This window comes from Vigna umbellata, chromosome 4 (genome assembly GCF_029865625.1).
Source record: "Vigna umbellata cultivar VRB3 chromosome 4, Vumbellata_1.0, whole genome shotgun sequence".
Lineage (NCBI taxonomy): Eukaryota > Viridiplantae > Streptophyta > Magnoliopsida > Fabales > Fabaceae > Vigna > Vigna umbellata.
The window spans coordinates 12,949,318-12,966,900 of NC_142168.1; the positions used below are offsets into that span (position 1 = coordinate 12,949,318).

The window sequence follows — 17,583 nt, forward strand, 5'->3', positions numbered from 1 at the left end:
CATCAAAGTATACTAATGTTATTTCCCAATTGATATTAAGAAATTCTTTTAGACAATAAAAGTGATTTCTTTGGTTTATTTAAACACAATTTTCTAGGTAACTTCAATTGACATTATTCTTATGATGTTAGATAAATTTATATTTCAACAAACATTGATTAGAATTGTTTTTGGTCTACGAGAATTACTTCTTCATTGACATTAGTAAAGATTTTCCCAATCAAAATTGATAGACTCATTTTATTATAGATTTAGTTGATAATGTGTTTTTATAGACATTAATAGATTTTTACTATTGTCATTGTTATAATTATATTTTTAATATATGATTATTTTTTAATCCACTTCTGTAATTTTTTTTTAATTAATAGCATTTATGTAATTTTTTGTTATAGATTGATCAGATTTAACATTGATGGAGAATTTTTTTACCAACCATAACTATGTTTATTTTGGCGAGTATTAATCGGAAAATAATAATATCAACCAACATTGATTAAAAATATTATTAATTGATATTTTTTAAAGTATGATACTAAATAAAAATAAAAACAAAAACACTAATTATACCAGCTGATACTAACATGTCGCAGAATTGGATGATAAAATTATATTAACCAAAGTACTAATTTAATGCGAGCTAGTTTTCAATTAGCATACAAATGGTTAATTGAAAACAGCAATAGAATCAATGAAATGAAAATTCTAAAGCAACCTAAACCCAATAAACTTAAGAAACGTTATTTTCTACTAAAACTAAATAGCCCACTTAATCAACCTCCTCAATCTTGGGGCCAGCACCGCTGCCACCAGCAGGTGGAGCACCATCATCCATATCACCACCTGCACCAGCTCCGCCTTGATACATTTTGGCTATAATTGGATTGCAAATACCCTCCAGCTCCTTCATCTTGTCTTCAAATTCATCAGCCTCTGCAAGCTGATTGCTGTCAAGCCATTGAATGGCCTGCTCAATTGCATTATCAATCTTTGTCTTGTCCTCAGAGGATAACTTTGAACTGATCTTATCATCCTTTATTGTGTTTCTCATGTTGTAGGCGTAGTTCTCCAAAGCATTCTTCGCCTCGACCTTCTTCTTGTGCTCCTCATCTTCCGACTTGTATTTCTCAGCTTCTTGAACCATCTTCTCGATTTCCTCCTTTGACAACCTTCCTTTGTCATTGGTAATGGTAATCTTGTTCTTCTGCCCAGTTGTTTTATCCTCGGCAGAGACATTCAATATACCATTAGCATCAATATCGAAGCAAACAGTGATCTGAGGAACACCACGGGGAGCTGGAGGAATGCCTGACAGCTCAAACTTTCCTAACAAGTTGTTATCTCTGGTTCTAGTTCTCTCACCCTCATAAACTTGAATTAAGACACCAGGTTGGTTGTCGGAATATGTAGAGAACACCTGTTCCTTCTTAGTAGGAATGGTAGTATTCCTTGGAATCAATACAGTCATGACACCTCCAGCAGTTTCCAAACCCAAAGACAATGGTGTGACATCCAAAAGCAACAAATCTTGAACCTTCTCATTTCCTTCACCACTCAATATAGCTGCCTGGACAGCAGCTCCATAAGCAACTGCTTCATCCGGGTTGATGCTCTTGCACAGATCTTTTCCATTGAAGAAGTCCTGCAAAAGCTGCTGAACTTTAGGAATCCTGGTAGAGCCACCAACAAGGACAACATCATGAACGGTGCTCTTGTCCATCTTTGCATCCCTTAGACACTTCTCCACAGGCTCCATGCACTTCCTGAAGAGGTCCATGTTGAGCTCCTCAAATCTGGCACGAGTGATAGTCGAATAGAAGTCAATGCCCTCAAACAGGGAATCAATCTCAATAGTGGTCTGAGCAGTGGAGGATAGAGTCCTCTTTGCTCTCTCACAAGAAGTTCTTAACCTTCTAAGGGCTCTTGGGTTTCCACTAATATCCTTCTTGTTCTTCCTCTTGAACTCCTGCACAAAGTGGTTCACCATTCTATTATCAAAATCCTCTCCTCCAAGATGAGTGTCTCCAGCTGTGGCCTTGACTTCAAAGATACCCTCCTCAATGGTGAGGAGAGAAACGTCAAAAGTACCACCTCCCAGATCAAAGATCAGGACATTCTTTTCGCCAACACTAGTAGCTTTCTTGTCAAGCCCGTATGCAATAGCTGCAGCAGTTGGCTCATTTATTATTCTCATAACATTGAGGCCAGCAATGACTCCGGCATCTTTGGTGGCTTGACGTTGAGAGTCATTGAAGTAAGCAGGCACGGTGACAACAGCGTTCTTCACATTTGCCCCAAGGTAAGCCTCTGCAATCTCCCTCATCTTAGTTAGGACCATGGAGGAGATTTCCTCAGCAGCAAATAGCTTCTCCTCGCTCTTATAGTTTACACCGATCATGGGTTTATCACCAGCACCAGCAATAACCTTGAATGGCCACAACTTCATATCACTCTGCACAGAAGGGTCGCTAATTCTCCTACCAATCAACCTCTTCGCATCTGCCAAATGACAATCCCCACTTGTCAACAATCACCGGTGACAAAACTCACAAATCACATCACATCACAACCAAAACTTTCCCACTAAAGGCACATACAATAAGCACTCTTAAACTATTAGCTAAAAAAGGTTCTTTATTGGCATGGATTAGAGGTAATTTGCCACTTTTTTTTATAGAAAATTACATTTAAAAAAAAACAAATTACTTTATGAAACACGACGAGAATAATAAATTATTAAAAACAAACAATATATATTTATAAGAATTTCTAATACATGGACACTAAATTATTTATATCTGTTTTTTTTAAACCAGTCTTATATATACAAAGACAACAGAAATACTAATCTAGCCCATAAAGCAAAAATCACTTTTTTTTCTGCCAATTTAAAAAGAAAGAGACATTCCCTGTGATCGAATAGAACGAAACATGAATTCGGTACAAGGGAAACAAGATAAGAACCGAGAACAAAATATACAAGGCATGTCAAAACCAGCAGATTTAGGTTAAACTTTTGAAGAGAAAACGATGAGTTACCGAAGACGGTGTTGATGGGATTCATGGCGACCTGGTTCTTAGCAGCATCGCCGATCAACCTCTCAGTGTCGGTGAAGGCGACGTAAGAGGGCGTTGTACGGTTGCCCTGGTCGTTGGCAATGATCTCGACTCGGTCGTGCTGCCACACGCCGACGCAAGAGTAGGTGGTGCCGAGGTCGATTCCGATGGCAGGTCCTTCCCCCTTTCCGGCCATCTGTTAACGTGAACTGAGAAAGGTTAAAAAAGTGAAGGGTTTGGTGTGAAATGGGGAGATCAGAACAACGTGAAATGGTTGATTGTTGATTGAGAGACAGGGTGGTGGGAAGTGAAGCATTTATAGGTTTCAGAGAGTGTGTCTAGAATCTTCCATTCGTTACGTGGGACCCTCACCTTAACCTAAGTCACTTTTGTGGAACATCCCCTCGTAAGCTTCTTTGACCAAATCATGTTATCTATAAATGGTCTCTCTAATTTTCTGTTAAATAATAATAATATAACATAATTGTGTTGAGTATTTATCACAATGCACTGATATTTCAATATTTGTTATTTATCCAACACGTAATGTTAGAATATTTTATATATATCTATAAATGAAGTATGTAATTAATATATATATATATATATATATATATATATATATATATTAACAATATCTAAATATGTTTTAGTTTTTACCTTTTAGTAAAAATAAAGTTAGTCTCTATTCAAAATTTTAAACTAATTTATTCTTCATTTAGAAGTGTCTAGATTAGTTATTTCAACCAAATTTTATTAAATTTATTTGATATTTCATGATAATATTTGAATTATTTACATCATATTTTGACACATTTTTATTTTATTATTAAGTGAAATTTGATTAAAATATGATTAAAATGTCAAATAAATTTAATAAAATTTAGTTAAAAAAAATTAAATCCATGCATTTTTAAAATTGGAGACTAAATTAAAAAAATTATTTTCAATTTTTACTTAGAATTAATACAAAAATATATTTAATTCTTATAATTGTCATAATTTATGAATTTTTATATTGAAATATTTAATATTTATTACTAATATATTTGTTTTGTAGGTTTTTTAATACACGTATCATATATTTATTATTTTTAAAATAAACGTATCTATAGAATTATTCTTAAGACATAATTTGTTAATATTTTATAAATTTGAAGGCAGCACTCTATATATAATCTGTACATATATGATTCGATAAATATGTTTAACAGTACATTTCAACAAGGTTTAAAATATTTCACTAATTTAACTTTAGAAGATATTTTGATATATATTTATTGATGTAAATATTCAATATTAATAATATTTGTGCTTAAATATTGATAGTTTGATGATATCATAATATTTTTAATATTATATATTTACAAAAGATTTGATAAATTATATAAGGTGTATAATATCGTTATTATTTCATTAATTATCATGTAATGTGATAACAATCAAACAAATATATAATAGAAGATATATTTACAAAAAACTATTGAAAGGTTCAAGAGTTGAATTACAACAATTGATGATGATGTTAAAACGTTATAAATACATTCATTGTAGTATATGTGTTGACGAATCTAAGGTGGTAAATGACCTCTTTTGGACATATATTATTGAATACATTTAATATTGTTTTGTTAATGGATAACACATATAAAACCAACAAATATCGTTTGTCATTACATTAGATAGTTTGGGTTACATCAATAGGGTTGGTTTTCTCAGAAACATTTGTATTCTTATTAGGTAAACAACAAAAATAATTTCACTTGGACATTCAAAAGGCTAAGAAGATTATTTTTTACATATGAGGGTGGTTCACATGTCATGGTTAGCGGCAAAGACCTAACTTTGATGAATGTCATTGACACTATATCTCTTGAATGTTATCATCTCCTATCTTGTTTCCACGTTCAGAACAATGTGCAAGCTATGTGTAAAATGTTAGTTAATTCTATTGAGGCATGGGATGTTATCATTGGAGTATGGGAAAATGTCATGGATTGTGAACATGAATCAATGTTTACTGATTGCCTTAATTGTCTTCATCATGTTTGTATTCTATGGTCTTTATTCTTTGAATATGTCACTCCGTATTAGATCATTTTGTATAAAAAATAACTCATAAAGGTCTAGACAAAGGAGAATACTCATGTTAGATCAGTTCCATTCCATTTAGGGATGACAAAAATAGTTGTGCCAGCAAATATCTGTCCGTAAAATCCGTTGTGGATAGTTACTACCCATAGGTAAAAGGTACTTGCCGATAACCGGTAGCGGATAATTTAGTCCTTACTCATTAACGAATCGGGTTCAGATATCATATTACCCGTACTTGTGAGTATTCACAACCCATTAAAGAAATGAAATTTCATTTTTATCCTTATAAGGTTTAAGTTGCTCTTGAGGTTTTACCCAAAGATGTTATTTTGCTAGTAATATTTGAGAAAACATTCTCAATCAATTAAAGATATTTTATAAAATAGAAATGAAAAATTACATTATTGTAATATTTACATACAAATGTCAAAATTACTTTCAAAGTTTAGATTACGTAATTTGTGAGATGCATATAAACCATTGTGTTACCATTGTGTTACCATTGTGTTACCATTGTGTTACCATTGTGCTTCCCCATCAAACTCATTCATCAGAGGGTATAGGAATTGGAAAGTGACACATTCAACAAAGCGAGGTTGTTGATTCTTTGCTCATAATTGCTACAGTGTTATAACCAAATTATCTTTTCCTTCAAATTTCTTCTGTTTGGTGCTTGAAACTTGCTTTGTTTTTCTGTGACATAATTATTTCAAGACTTAAATATAGTTGTGCTCTTTTTTATTACCTTCATTTATTTCAATTTAATTTGAGCTTCATTTAAAAACTCATAAAATATATTTTTTTTAAATATTTGCAGGTATCTAATGGGTATCTGTGAGTTGGAAAAAGAAACCACAAATTTTTTTATGCTAGTATCCAACAGGTAGCGGGACAGGTAACTGATATGATTTTTTCATGCCGGTCGAGTAGTAGGTAGGCACTACCTGACGTGTTGTCATCCTAGTTTCATCATATTTGTCATCCTTACATTATTGATTTTGTTGATGTCGTTGTTGATGGTCACTCATAGATGTATTGTATAGGTATCTCAACAAGCTCAGATGTAGCCCTAATTTGATTCACGCACAATAGGTCAATGAAAGTTTCCAAAACCGCTTCAAATTCTAGTACTTTATTCGGACATAATTGTTCCACTATAAGCACATGTAACAACGCAGACACATCATATAGTGTGATAATCATCTCACAACAGGGACATGAAAATTTTTTGTTTCTCTATGCCATCTCTCGGTGAATGCCAATATCAAAACCTTATCAGTGCAATAGTAAGAAAAATTGCATAGCAAATGAGAAATCATCACAAAATTTTGAACAACCAAATGACATGTTCCAAATTTGTTTAATTTTTCCATGGGAGACCAACGTGATCTCCCCTCAGTCTTAAACAAAACAATTAGATATAAAGTTCAAACAACTCATCAAGCATCAAAATTCAGAAAATATATTCAACAACTATTAACCTGACCTTATCACAACACAAATGCAAAATGATCGATATAACTCGTCCAATAATAATGTATTTTGTGGACCTCTAGACAATCCATCTATTTTATATTTTTATTTAACAACATGCTTGTGCTGCTCAACAGTTACTCCTTAATAACATCTACTAGCTACTCATAAAAATCATGACGAGACAATGTTGTAGATAACCCCTTCTACAAAGAAATGTCATAAGTCTCCTTTCGGCTTCACTTTGTCAAAAATTCTTAGCCCGATATATATATATATATATATATATATATATATATATCTTGTATTCTTAACATTTCTATAACAAAAAAATTAAAATCAATACACATGAAAATAATTACTTTAAGAAGAATAAATAAAGAAAACAACAATACACAACTCGTACAAAATTATATATAAATATTAAAAAATTACAATTATATATATATATATATATATATATATATATATATATATATATATATATATATAAATTTCAAAATTCGTTCAAACTCTTAAATAAATTTTTAAATCGATTAACACCGTAAATTCGTTAATATTCCAATCAAATTTTAAAATTTAATGAAACTCATATTTTAAAATTTGATAAAACCTAAAATGAGATTTTAAAATTTCAATGAATCCTATTTAGCCAAATCTGTAACCCTGTACCTTACATTTCCAATTTCTATTTTCGTCTACAATGTGCTAAAACATTTATAAACAAATATAACTGAAGACATATAAACAAAAACGAATGTACTTTTGAGACTAAGGTTGAAAGTTGAGGAAGAAGCACCAGTACATTTAAAGGAAATGGCACCGGTTAAATTCGCTGATAGGCACCGGTTTCTGAATCGAGGCATATTCAGACGAGGTAAAAAGTGATAAACTTTAAGCCTCGATTCTGGAACGAGACAAAAAATGGTACGATTCGGTCTCGGTTATCAGAACCGAGATTGTTCTCTCCTTCTACTGCCTCGGTTGGAGGCTAAACCGAGGCAGTAGGGTCTTTTTTTTTATTTTTTTTTCGTTATGCATTATCAGTAGGGTCTTTTTGGAGAAGGAGAGAACTCGATTAAGCAAAACCCTCACCCCTTTTGTAGATCTGAACACATTAGCTTGCTTTGAAAATGATGGCAAATTAACACAGGAATTTAATTTTGGTGCCTCGAGCAAATTAACACAGGAAAATTAACACAGGCAACATCAGATCTGACCCTAATTTTACCCCAATCTCAGATTCAAAGAAGCAAGTAAAACAAAATCTCAGATTCGAAAAACCCTAATCTGACCCTAATTTTACCCCAATCTGACCCTAATCTCAGATTCGCACCACCACCATCAACATCAGAAAAACCCTAATCTGACCACCACCACCACCACCACTATCACCGCCGCCACCATTGACGCACCACCACCGCTTGCTCTTCCCTCCAGAGGCGACGCACTCGCAGGAGATTTTGGAGACCGAGAGAGCGACGGAGCGAGCCAGCGAGAGAGTGACGGAGCGAGACCGAGGGGAGAGAGGCGAGAGCGACAGAGCGAGAGAGCGACGGAGCGAGAGAGCGAGGGGAGGCGAGAGCGAGGGAGGCGAGACCGAGGGGAGGGAGGCGAGACCGAGGGGAGGGAGGCGAGGGGAGGCGAGAGCGAGGGAGGCGAGGGGAGGCGAGAGCGAGGGAGGCGAGGGGAGGCGAGAGCGAGGGAGGTGATACCGAGGGAGGCGAGAGTGAGGGGAGGGAGGCGCGAGAGCGAGGGAGGCGAGAGTGAGGGGAGGGAGGCGCGAGAGCGAGAGGGAGGCGAGGTGAGGGGAGGGAGGCGCGAGAGCGAGGGAGGCGAGAGTGAGGGTAGGTTTTCGTTCAAATTGGGGAAAATATTTGGGGAAATAAGAGGGTTATATGCCTCGGTCCTTCTGGCCTGAGGTAGTAGAGGCTGATACGCCTCGGTCCTTCCTACCAACCGATGCAGTATACCCTTTTTTGGCACCGGTTTCTCTTAACCGCGTCAGAAACCGTGTCAGAAACCACTAATTAGGCACCGGTTGTTTTCACAACCGAAGTAGTAACCCTTTTTGGCACCGGTCAAGTTTGAACCGAGGCCTATAAGGTCTCGTTAATTACAAAATTGCCACCGTGTCTGAATAGATAGCGGTTTGGTATAAACCGAGGTCTATTTGTACGAGTTTAAAAGCACATTTTGTACTAGGAAATATAGGAAGTTTGGTGGTGCAGGTTTGGAGACGAAGAAGGAGTAAGGAGATGTCACTAGGTTAAAAAAAAAATGTGAGAGTAAAAACAGGTGGATGGAATAATTATAGGAAATGATATTTTTTTTATAACTTCGGAATTTATAACTTCGGAATTGGAGGAAAAAAACTTAATAGCGTGGAAAGAAACCCTTTAATGTTGAAAGTCGAAACTATTAACATGTTATTCCTTAAACCATCCCATGTTTCTTCTTGCACTCTCACATTTTTTTAAATTTCAAAATTGTAGTATTTTAAGAAAACTCTACACTCTCTTCTTTTCTTAAACGGATTTCGAAATTTATTGAACAAAAATTCCTTCAACAAATTTTGAGATCCATCGAAGAATTTTTTAAGCCTTTAACGAATTTTGAAATTTGTTGAAGCTTTCAAAAAAAGTTTCTTCAATGGATTTCGACATCCGTTGAAGAATTATTTTCTTAAACGATATTGAAATTCTTTTAAGAATTTTTCGAAATTTCAAAATTTTGAAGAAATATATTTTTGGAATGTAGGGTGCAGGAAGAAAAGTAAAGAGGTGCAAGGAATAACAATCCTAACCCAAATATCTCTATGGGCCCAAGGCCTTTTACTCAAGAGGCAAGGCCCTTTTCTAATAAAAGCCAACTTTCTCTCTCTAGTTACCTTGAGAGTTTGCACCTTTTGTAGTAATCAAAGTCCTTTCGGCTTTTTATATATGTAGTTTACACTTTAAATTTTAGTTACTCACACACTCTACCTTCGAAAATTCTTAAATTTTTGTTACTCATACTCTTTCTGTTTTTTTTTTCCTTATAAAAGTCGAACTAGAAATCATGTTTGATCATTTTTTAAAAAATCAATTGAAATGCTTCTTACATAAGTATTTCCTTACAAAAATACCTTTTAATTAAATTCATTTCTTTTAGTTCAATGAGTAGTTGGTGGTATGTATTGCCTTTAATTGCTTTAAAAAAATTATTATGTTGGATATAGTAGTATAAAAAAATAAATGATTGCATATCTAATAATATTTTATTCTAATACATAATTTTGAAAATATATGTATTTTAAAACACATCTAATGCTATAAACTAATTTAATCAATTTTTTTAACATGTTCTAGTTAATTGAGTCAAAATCAGTAAAACTACTTTTTATTTAAAAAATATATATTTTCGCACACATAAATTTTTTATATTTATTTGATATTATTTTTTTCTTGATAAAATACAAAAGTTTATATATTATTTTATTCTTATACCATGTGTGAAATTAATATAAAAGTATGTTTGGTATCATTATTACTCTATTTAAAAATATCAATGAACACCTTTTCACATAAAGATATGAAAGATAAGTTATTTATGTGATAATTATATGATAGGATACAAATGAGAGAGAAAAAGGTATTAGTAAGGTGTTTTTACTTGTTGGCATAATTTGATATAACTGATAATTCATTTTGATAGATATAGGTTATTTAATTTTTACGTTTTTAATTTAAACTGAACTAATCTAACCATGTTTTAGGTTGGGTCGGATTGAAAGATGGACATTATTACTAAATTAAAACAAATTAAATTAATGTTAAATTACTTAATTATCAAATTAGTCATAATTTATGAATGGAAAGCTCAATTTACAATTAAATTTGCAAAATAAAAAATCATATACTATTGTTAGAAAATTTATGTCAATAATTACCTCTAATCATATATTATTCTTGTAAAAAAAATGTTATACTAAGTAGACATTTTTATAATAGAAGACTGGATTTATATCAGCACACATGGTGAATAATTAATATCACTCCCCTTTTTTTTATATATTATTTAAAAGAGTAATCCCTCGTTTAAATATTATTATTAATTTTTAATATCAATTAAAAACAAACAATTAATGCATTTGGTCTTTGGCTAAACATCCATGTAGCCACTTTGCAAATGACAAATATTTTCCAAAATTGTTAAATCAAATGCTTATGCATGCACGTTATATATTAATTCAGAATCTACTTTTCTCTCTCTCTCTCTCTCTCTCTCTCTCTCTCTATATATATATATATATATATATATATATATATGGTTAAATCATACATTAATTCAACCTATTATATTTTCTCTTTTAATCCTTTTTTTTTCATTATCTTACGGTAATCGATTGTTCTCATAATTGCATACAAATTAACATCTTTCTTATTTATAGTTTTCCAGACTCTTTTGATCACCGAATAAAGTAAGCAAAAGTAGAAGAGACATTTTCACTCAGTTCCTAAACTGTATAACTGTAAAGTTTATGCTGACTCCACACTGATATATACATACACACACACATATACATATATATATATATATATATATATATATATATATATATATATTCCCTGAGAATAATCTTAAAATAGTAAGAACCTTGATGGTAACTAACTATGTATAGTTTTGTTGCAGTAGCTAGCTAGCTAAGAAGATGATCAGGGTTTCTTTCTTCTGTTGCGGAAAAGAAAGAAAAAGAAGGAAAGACGTCTTTGTTTGATGAGAATAAACGTTATGAATAAGGTTGCATGCTCACGTTTCTACACAGTAGAAGATGTTGATATAATTATTCAAAAGTGAGAGGAAGAATCTAATATATATATATGATTGAGGTTATGTGGGACAACATGCCTTGGAAACAAGATGGAATAGATTGGAATCAAAGAGAGAGAGAAATGATCATGTTGAAGAAGGACGTCACGAAAAGCAAAAGCTGCTAGGGTAACAGAGAGAACATATTCACGCCTAGACATGTGGGCATCATCAGCAACTATCTATGCTATAGTAAAAGCTTGCTTGGGATTCTGAGCCACACCACAAAACCTACCTTTAGTTCTTCTCTTCTCATGCTACTTCTACTAATACTTGTCTTCTGGTGGACCTCATCCTCTTTCTTCGAAGTTTCTTTGCTTTTATCATCAGACGCTCTGTGTCTCTGTGTATATATGTGCATTACCATAGCCCTACACATTTTTTTGATCACTATCCCATCACTATACTACGACCAACCGACCAACAAAAACCACCCTCCACTGCGAGAGATTCGCTTTTTTGACTATCTTGTGACACCTTTATTCCTTCTAGTAAGCAAGCAATTACCTAGCTTTGAAACTTGCAAAAAAGCAAACCACACCCAAACTCCCAGATTCCATCTCTAAAAGCTTCCTTCAATTTATCATCTCACTGACATATCGTAACCATGATTAGCTTATGACAAATCTGCTTTACCAGATTCATTTCCTTCTGTCTTTATTCTGTTATTACCTTGTAACAGCAAAATTAAGGAATAATGATGACAGATGAAGGCTGAGAATATATAGAAAAGAAAACCAAAATTTAAGTATGTTTCTTGCTCTTTGTCTTGTACGTAGTAGTAGTACCTCGCATTTGATGATTATTTCAAGTTTGTTTTATTCTTTGTCTTGATTAGCTCTTTTGTTTTGGAACTGAAGTCAGATATATATAGAGTTATAGTGCTGAAAGAGTTGCATGGTTTTGAGTGGTGTTTTGGCGTTTCTTTAACAAGAAATGAAACATGTCCTCCTTTTCCATCGTTAACGCTCTCAGTTCACACATACAAAACAAGGAAGTACGATAGATCCGTTTGGTCAATTTCCTTATAATTTGATAATAATTTTCCACACCATATTAGTACATATTCGTATTGCTACAATTCTACCAAACCAACGTGACTCTTCTCTCACTCCCTTGGTCCCAATTTGGATCCATTCAAACTGCTTTTTCTGTGAAAGGTTAAAAATAAGTAATCAAGATGAAAAAGGGCTGCTCCAAATATCAGACCAATTAATATTTAGATGATTTTAAAAGCAAGTTGAATGTACCGGCAGAAATGGGTCAGATCAAACTAGAGCTTAAACATGACAAAATCAATGCACGATCGTGGAAAAAATGTTTCATGAAACTGAATCTCATGCACAATTCGTTACAACCTTGCTAACCCTCCAAAAGTGGGAGTTTCCAGACTTTAAAGTTTGCATTGCCCTTTGAAAATCAGGAAAAAGATATAATGGATTCCAACTTGGTATAATGTGTTGGTAAATGTGTCTTCAAAACTCATTTTCTTTCTCTGTATCTCTCGTATGCATTTCCTTTGACTTTCTAATTGTGGTTATATATGCATATATATATCGATCAGTGTGCTAGAATTTCTTTGACATTGTTATACTCAAACACGACCATTACTTTTGTTGTTGGCAATTCCATTACCGGCACAGTGTTCATACATGCATAAATATTATAGTTTATTTATGATACTGAGATTAATGAAAACTAAAAGGGGTAAGAAGTCAGACACATTAATGTTCAAAGTTTCTGAACTTACATTATGCCTGGTGCAAATCGTCAAAGAGAAAATATAAAAGTGACATCACCACCATATAAAGAAAGCCTTCTAGACTAGTCCAAATAGCTTCACACAATTAGTAAAATTAACCGCTCATGTCATCACAAAACATGCATATAAACAAATACACCAATATACCTTCGCTCATCATGTTCATACTTGGAGTACAACATAAAATATCAACGACATATCCAGCGTTGGAGAAAGGAAATTACTTGAAGAGTTGCGTACCATTTTCTCGTCTAGATGTAACACAAAGTGTTTCTGAACTTCCTGTCTTTCCTTCCCATTTATCCTCGTATGCATAAAGGTAGAATTCCATTCCAAAGTTAGCAAGTGATTCTAACTCTTATACATTCGATCATGCATTACTATGATGATCATAAAAATATCTGTGGCGACTAGGAAACCAAAAGCTGTAGAATTGAAGTGGCTTAATTTTTCAAGGATCACAACATGTGGTTATTTGAAGGAGTGAAACAAGGAACTTCACTCCATGCATTGCCACTTCCATTCCAAAGTGCATCATTTCCCATCAAGAGATTTTTTGGCAAATTCAAACCTTGATTTTCTTCCATCTTTATCGTGTTAACCTGAGGCATCAACCCACTCAGACTAGAAATAGAATCTATTTTAGACCGAATGTTAAACCGGCCACCTTCCTTTGCATAACTTGGCGGTTCAGCATTGTTATTTTCTCCACCACCAAACTGAAACAACCCAATCTGCGGCTCTAGATTAGTGCTCAAAAAAGCGAACTGCTGCTGAACTTGTTGCAGATTGTTCAACCTCCATTGCTCACCGAGGCCATTTGACAACATAGCTCCACCACTGTTACCAAGCGATGAAGCTGAACCAGTACCGATTTGAAACTCAACATCGCTGCTATTTCTACCCACCAAAGGTGTTGTTGTGATCGTCCCAAAATGAGATCCAATGCCCCCAGAAACGTAGTCACTGTTGTAATGATGCAAGGAGGTTAAGAATGGAAATTGAGTTTGTGTTGGAGTTGGCAAGTGAGTCATCATCACATGATCAGTGGTGCAGCCACTGGAAGAAGAATTAGCACTTGCAGAGGTAGAACCTGTCGAGGGTTTCATGGGAGACTTCGATCTACCGCCGCTTCCTTTGTTTCTCTTGTTCCTTCTGCAACCACCTCCAACCGGCACGTTTCTGAGTGCACCTCCTCTGGTCCAGTAGCGACGGCAAGTCTTGCAAAAGTGGCGGGGCTGTGAAAGGCTATAGTTGTTGTAGTAGCAAAACTTGGTGTTAGCAGATTCACACCTCGGACATTTCAGTGCTGCATCAGGTTGGTGTATCTTTGCCATTCTAGCTCTATCAGCCATTGATCCCGGCCTAATTGAGCCCTGGTAGCCGCCACCACCGCAACCACCACCTCCAATAGCAGCCGTCACCGATGAAGGTGGCGGCTGCAAAGGTGGCGGAATATGCGGATTCTGGGTGGCAATTCCTGCTGGCTGATTAGGCTGCTGCGAATTTTTTTCACAAGTGAGCGAAAAAAGAAAAAACTACATAATTGAGTGTACACATATACAAAGAGTATATTCAGGAAAAAATATAAAAAAAAAAAGATTGATAAAGTTGTATGAGTAGGAATATTTGATGTTGTGATTAATTGCTTTATTGATGAAGAAGCTAAAGAAAAAGGAAAAGAAATTGAAGAGAATGAAAGAATTAATCCTTGCCTGTTGTGACCAGTTGGGTGGATCTAGATAGATTGGAAGGGACGGGAAGACCATAGCTCTTGTTAATTAGAGAGCTTTCTTTCTCTTTTGTAAAAGTTTGATGGGTTCTTTCTTTGGTGCTGTGTGGGTGGAGAATCACATCAACATGAGAGAGTTGCAGAGAAAGATATCACAGGGGACGGGAAAAAGATAAAGGAGCTTGTGCTGTGTGGGGGTGTTTCTATATATATATATATATATTACTTTTCTTCTTAATTTTTGCTTTCTCTTTCTTTTTGTTCCTATTAAAATTATTGGAGGATTATGGAGGAGCACCGAAGCAGTTTCTTATTCCATAACACTTTTTTCTCTTCTGCTTTTACTGTGGCATTAGCGTTAAAGATTTTACTCTCCAATGGCCATGCATGTTGTAAGAGTTAAAAGAAAGAGAAACCCTAGCCCTAGGTTTAGATTAACATATTATATATAAAGAAGTTGAAAAACAATTTATTAGAATATGATAAGTTGGAATTGAAAAGCAAAAAGGTGTTGAGTCATGGACTCATGGTGGGGAGGTCATCGGTGGATGCGTCACAATCGAATGTACCTTTGTTTCCCTTCCGCCAGCTCTTGTTCAGAAAAAAGTGTTCATTATTTTTTTCATTCTTTATCTCGTTAAGCTTTTCTTCGGCAACAGCTTTTTCCTTTTTTTTTCTGTCAAATTATTCATTAATACATGTCTATCATACAAAAATACACACCTTTTTTCATATTTTCATACACTTATTTACCATTTCACTCATGCCATTAGATCACTTTTTATCAGATTCAAACATTTGATGAAGATGTAGAATGTACTCAAAACTAGCATTCCAAGTGAAAGTTTGTTTTTTTAAGCAATGAAACTTTGTTTCTAGATTGTTGGATATCAAGTGAAAGTCTTGGAAATTGGAAGTTTATTTATTATGGAAAATGTTATTTGGACAACAAAAGTTTGACACAATTTTGACAACGGCGACGTGGCAGCTGTGCATTGGCTCAGTGAACCGGGGTGAGGGGTATTTTGGGTTTTTTCTGGTTTGTTTTCAATTCACTGAGCCAATGCACAGCTGCCACGTCACCGTTGTTAAAATTGTGTCAAACTTTTGTTGTCCAAATAACATTTTCCATTTATTATATATTACATGGGAGGAAAAAGAAAAAAAAAACTCATACACACATATATATGAAGAAAATAAAAATATGCATTAAACTTTTGCACTTTACACTTTTAATGTAGTTAGGTGAGATGATTTCAACTAGTTGGGTCTAGAAGAAAGAGAGGATATATATATATATGATTGATAAAGGTTCGAGTTGTCATAAAAATATTGAGTATATACTTTATTTTCAACGTGATTTTTCTCTGATGATATACATGTGAAAAAGTTATAACAAAAAAATTAAGGTTTTTAAGTATTTTTCTCTCTTGAAATTTAACACCGTTAGCTCATACGAGTTAATAACTTTTTGTTGTCTTTCATATCAGTAAATTGTATTGTTTTATGTCTCGTCATTTTTCCTTAGAAAAAGATTACTTGATTAACGCAATTTAATTAGATTAATTATGAGAAATCAAATCATCGGGAAATAATTATAATATCAAATACTTTCATCTAAATTTTTATTTTTTTTTGGAAACTCATGATTACATTGAAAGCTATTTTTGCTTTTGACACCATCCTTAAATTAAACTCATGATTACATGCTTTGTCAATATACTCATTAAACTTGGAAGGTAATTAAACTGAAAATCATTCTTCAATCACAAATAAAATTTAGACATGATTGGAATTTTATTCATATCAATTCAGGTTGTTGTGCAATTGAAATATTTAATTTAAAGTAATGAGAATGAATTTAGCAAGTTTAATCTAAGATTAATCCCATGTAGAACAATTTGCGAGTCGTTTCTTAAATATTATATCAATATATAAATCTATATGGTCAAGTGTACGGGTACTGTATAGATTTTTTTAATAAATTTAAAAATAACCAAACTACAATTATAATTTTTAATATTTAAAATAATAGTTATATGAATTATTTTGATTAATTAATCATGTATATATAAATAATACTCGAATAATTTTGCGGATAAATATTTAATCTCAGTTTCATTTTTCATCGAGTGAGTTTTATCCTATTTTTTTATCCTGGTTCTTATCTATTTCAAAAATTTGAAAATTTCTTAAACAACATGTTAAAAGGACTACAAAAATATTAAATTAAAAGGACAAAGCAATACTTAAGTATAAAATAAAGCGTGTATATCTATTTTAACTAAAAAAACTTTTGATTATTTTTCTTTAATTTTCTTTCATTATTCGTATTTTGTTCTGAAAATTTCCTCAAATTTTTTAAACAACGCAACTAGAAATTTGAATCTTAATTTGCACTTCCAAGTTTTTTTAATTATCATCACAATAATACATAATTTTAAATTCCAGTGACTATTAATTTTGTACTTATTATCATCATGTTTGAAAGAAAATAGTGATTTGTGTTACCACTGAAGCACTAAATGTACGTTATGGTCGTCTGCCAAACTATGTTGAAATTGAAATGACGGATTTTGAATAGACAGTGATGGAAGGGCTGTGCTCACTTCAG

General features: G+C 33.4%; 2 protein-coding genes across 3 annotated transcripts; both read right to left on the minus strand.

Annotated features, from left to right (window-relative positions):
- Positions 1-587: 587 nt before the first annotated feature.
- Positions 588-3,356, minus strand: LOC124833371 (heat shock cognate 70 kDa protein 2-like). The gene is made up of 2 exons (XM_047307840.2): positions 3,040-3,356; positions 588-2,499 (listed from the first exon to the last, which is right to left on the minus strand). The coding sequence occupies exons 1-2, from the start codon at positions 3,251-3,253 to the stop codon at positions 770-772; spliced, it is 1,944 nt and encodes a 647-aa protein (XP_047163796.1). The 5' UTR covers positions 3,254-3,356; the 3' UTR covers positions 588-769.
- Positions 3,357-13,181: 9,825 nt separating this feature from the next.
- On the minus strand, positions 13,182-15,149 carry LOC124833379 (uncharacterized). Of its 2 annotated transcripts, none has more exons than XM_047307855.2 (2): positions 14,953-15,149; positions 13,182-14,733 (listed from the first exon to the last, which is right to left on the minus strand). In XM_047307855.2, the coding sequence occupies exons 1-2, from the start codon at positions 15,004-15,006 to the stop codon at positions 13,696-13,698; spliced, it is 1,092 nt and encodes a 363-aa protein (XP_047163811.1). In that variant the 5' UTR covers positions 15,007-15,149; the 3' UTR covers positions 13,182-13,695. The 2 variants fall into 2 exon arrangements, with proteins under 2 accessions (XP_047163811.1, XP_047163810.1); XM_047307854.2 differs by having other exon boundaries at positions 13,182-14,736.
- Between the last annotated feature and the right edge of the window lie 2,434 nt (positions 15,150-17,583).

What these genes read in the sequence shown, in the direction of transcription:
- LOC124833379 (XM_047307854.2), bottom strand. Translation starts at nt 15,006, where the DNA reads ATGGTCTTCCCGTCCCTTCCAATCTATCTAGATCCACCCAACTGGTCA. An exon ending in CACCCAACTGGTCACAACAG is followed by an intron (nt 14,737 to 14,952) that starts GCAAGGATTAAT and finishes AAAAATTCGCAG; the next exon opens with CAGCCTAATCAGCCAGCAGG.
- LOC124833371 (XM_047307840.2), bottom strand. Translation starts at nt 3,253, where the DNA reads ATGGCCGGAAAGGGGGAAGGACCTGCCATCGGAATCGACCTCGGCACC. An exon ending in TCCCATCAACACCGTCTTCG is followed by an intron (nt 2,500 to 3,039) that starts GTAACTCATCGT and finishes GTCATTTGGCAG; the next exon opens with ATGCGAAGAGGTTGATTGGT.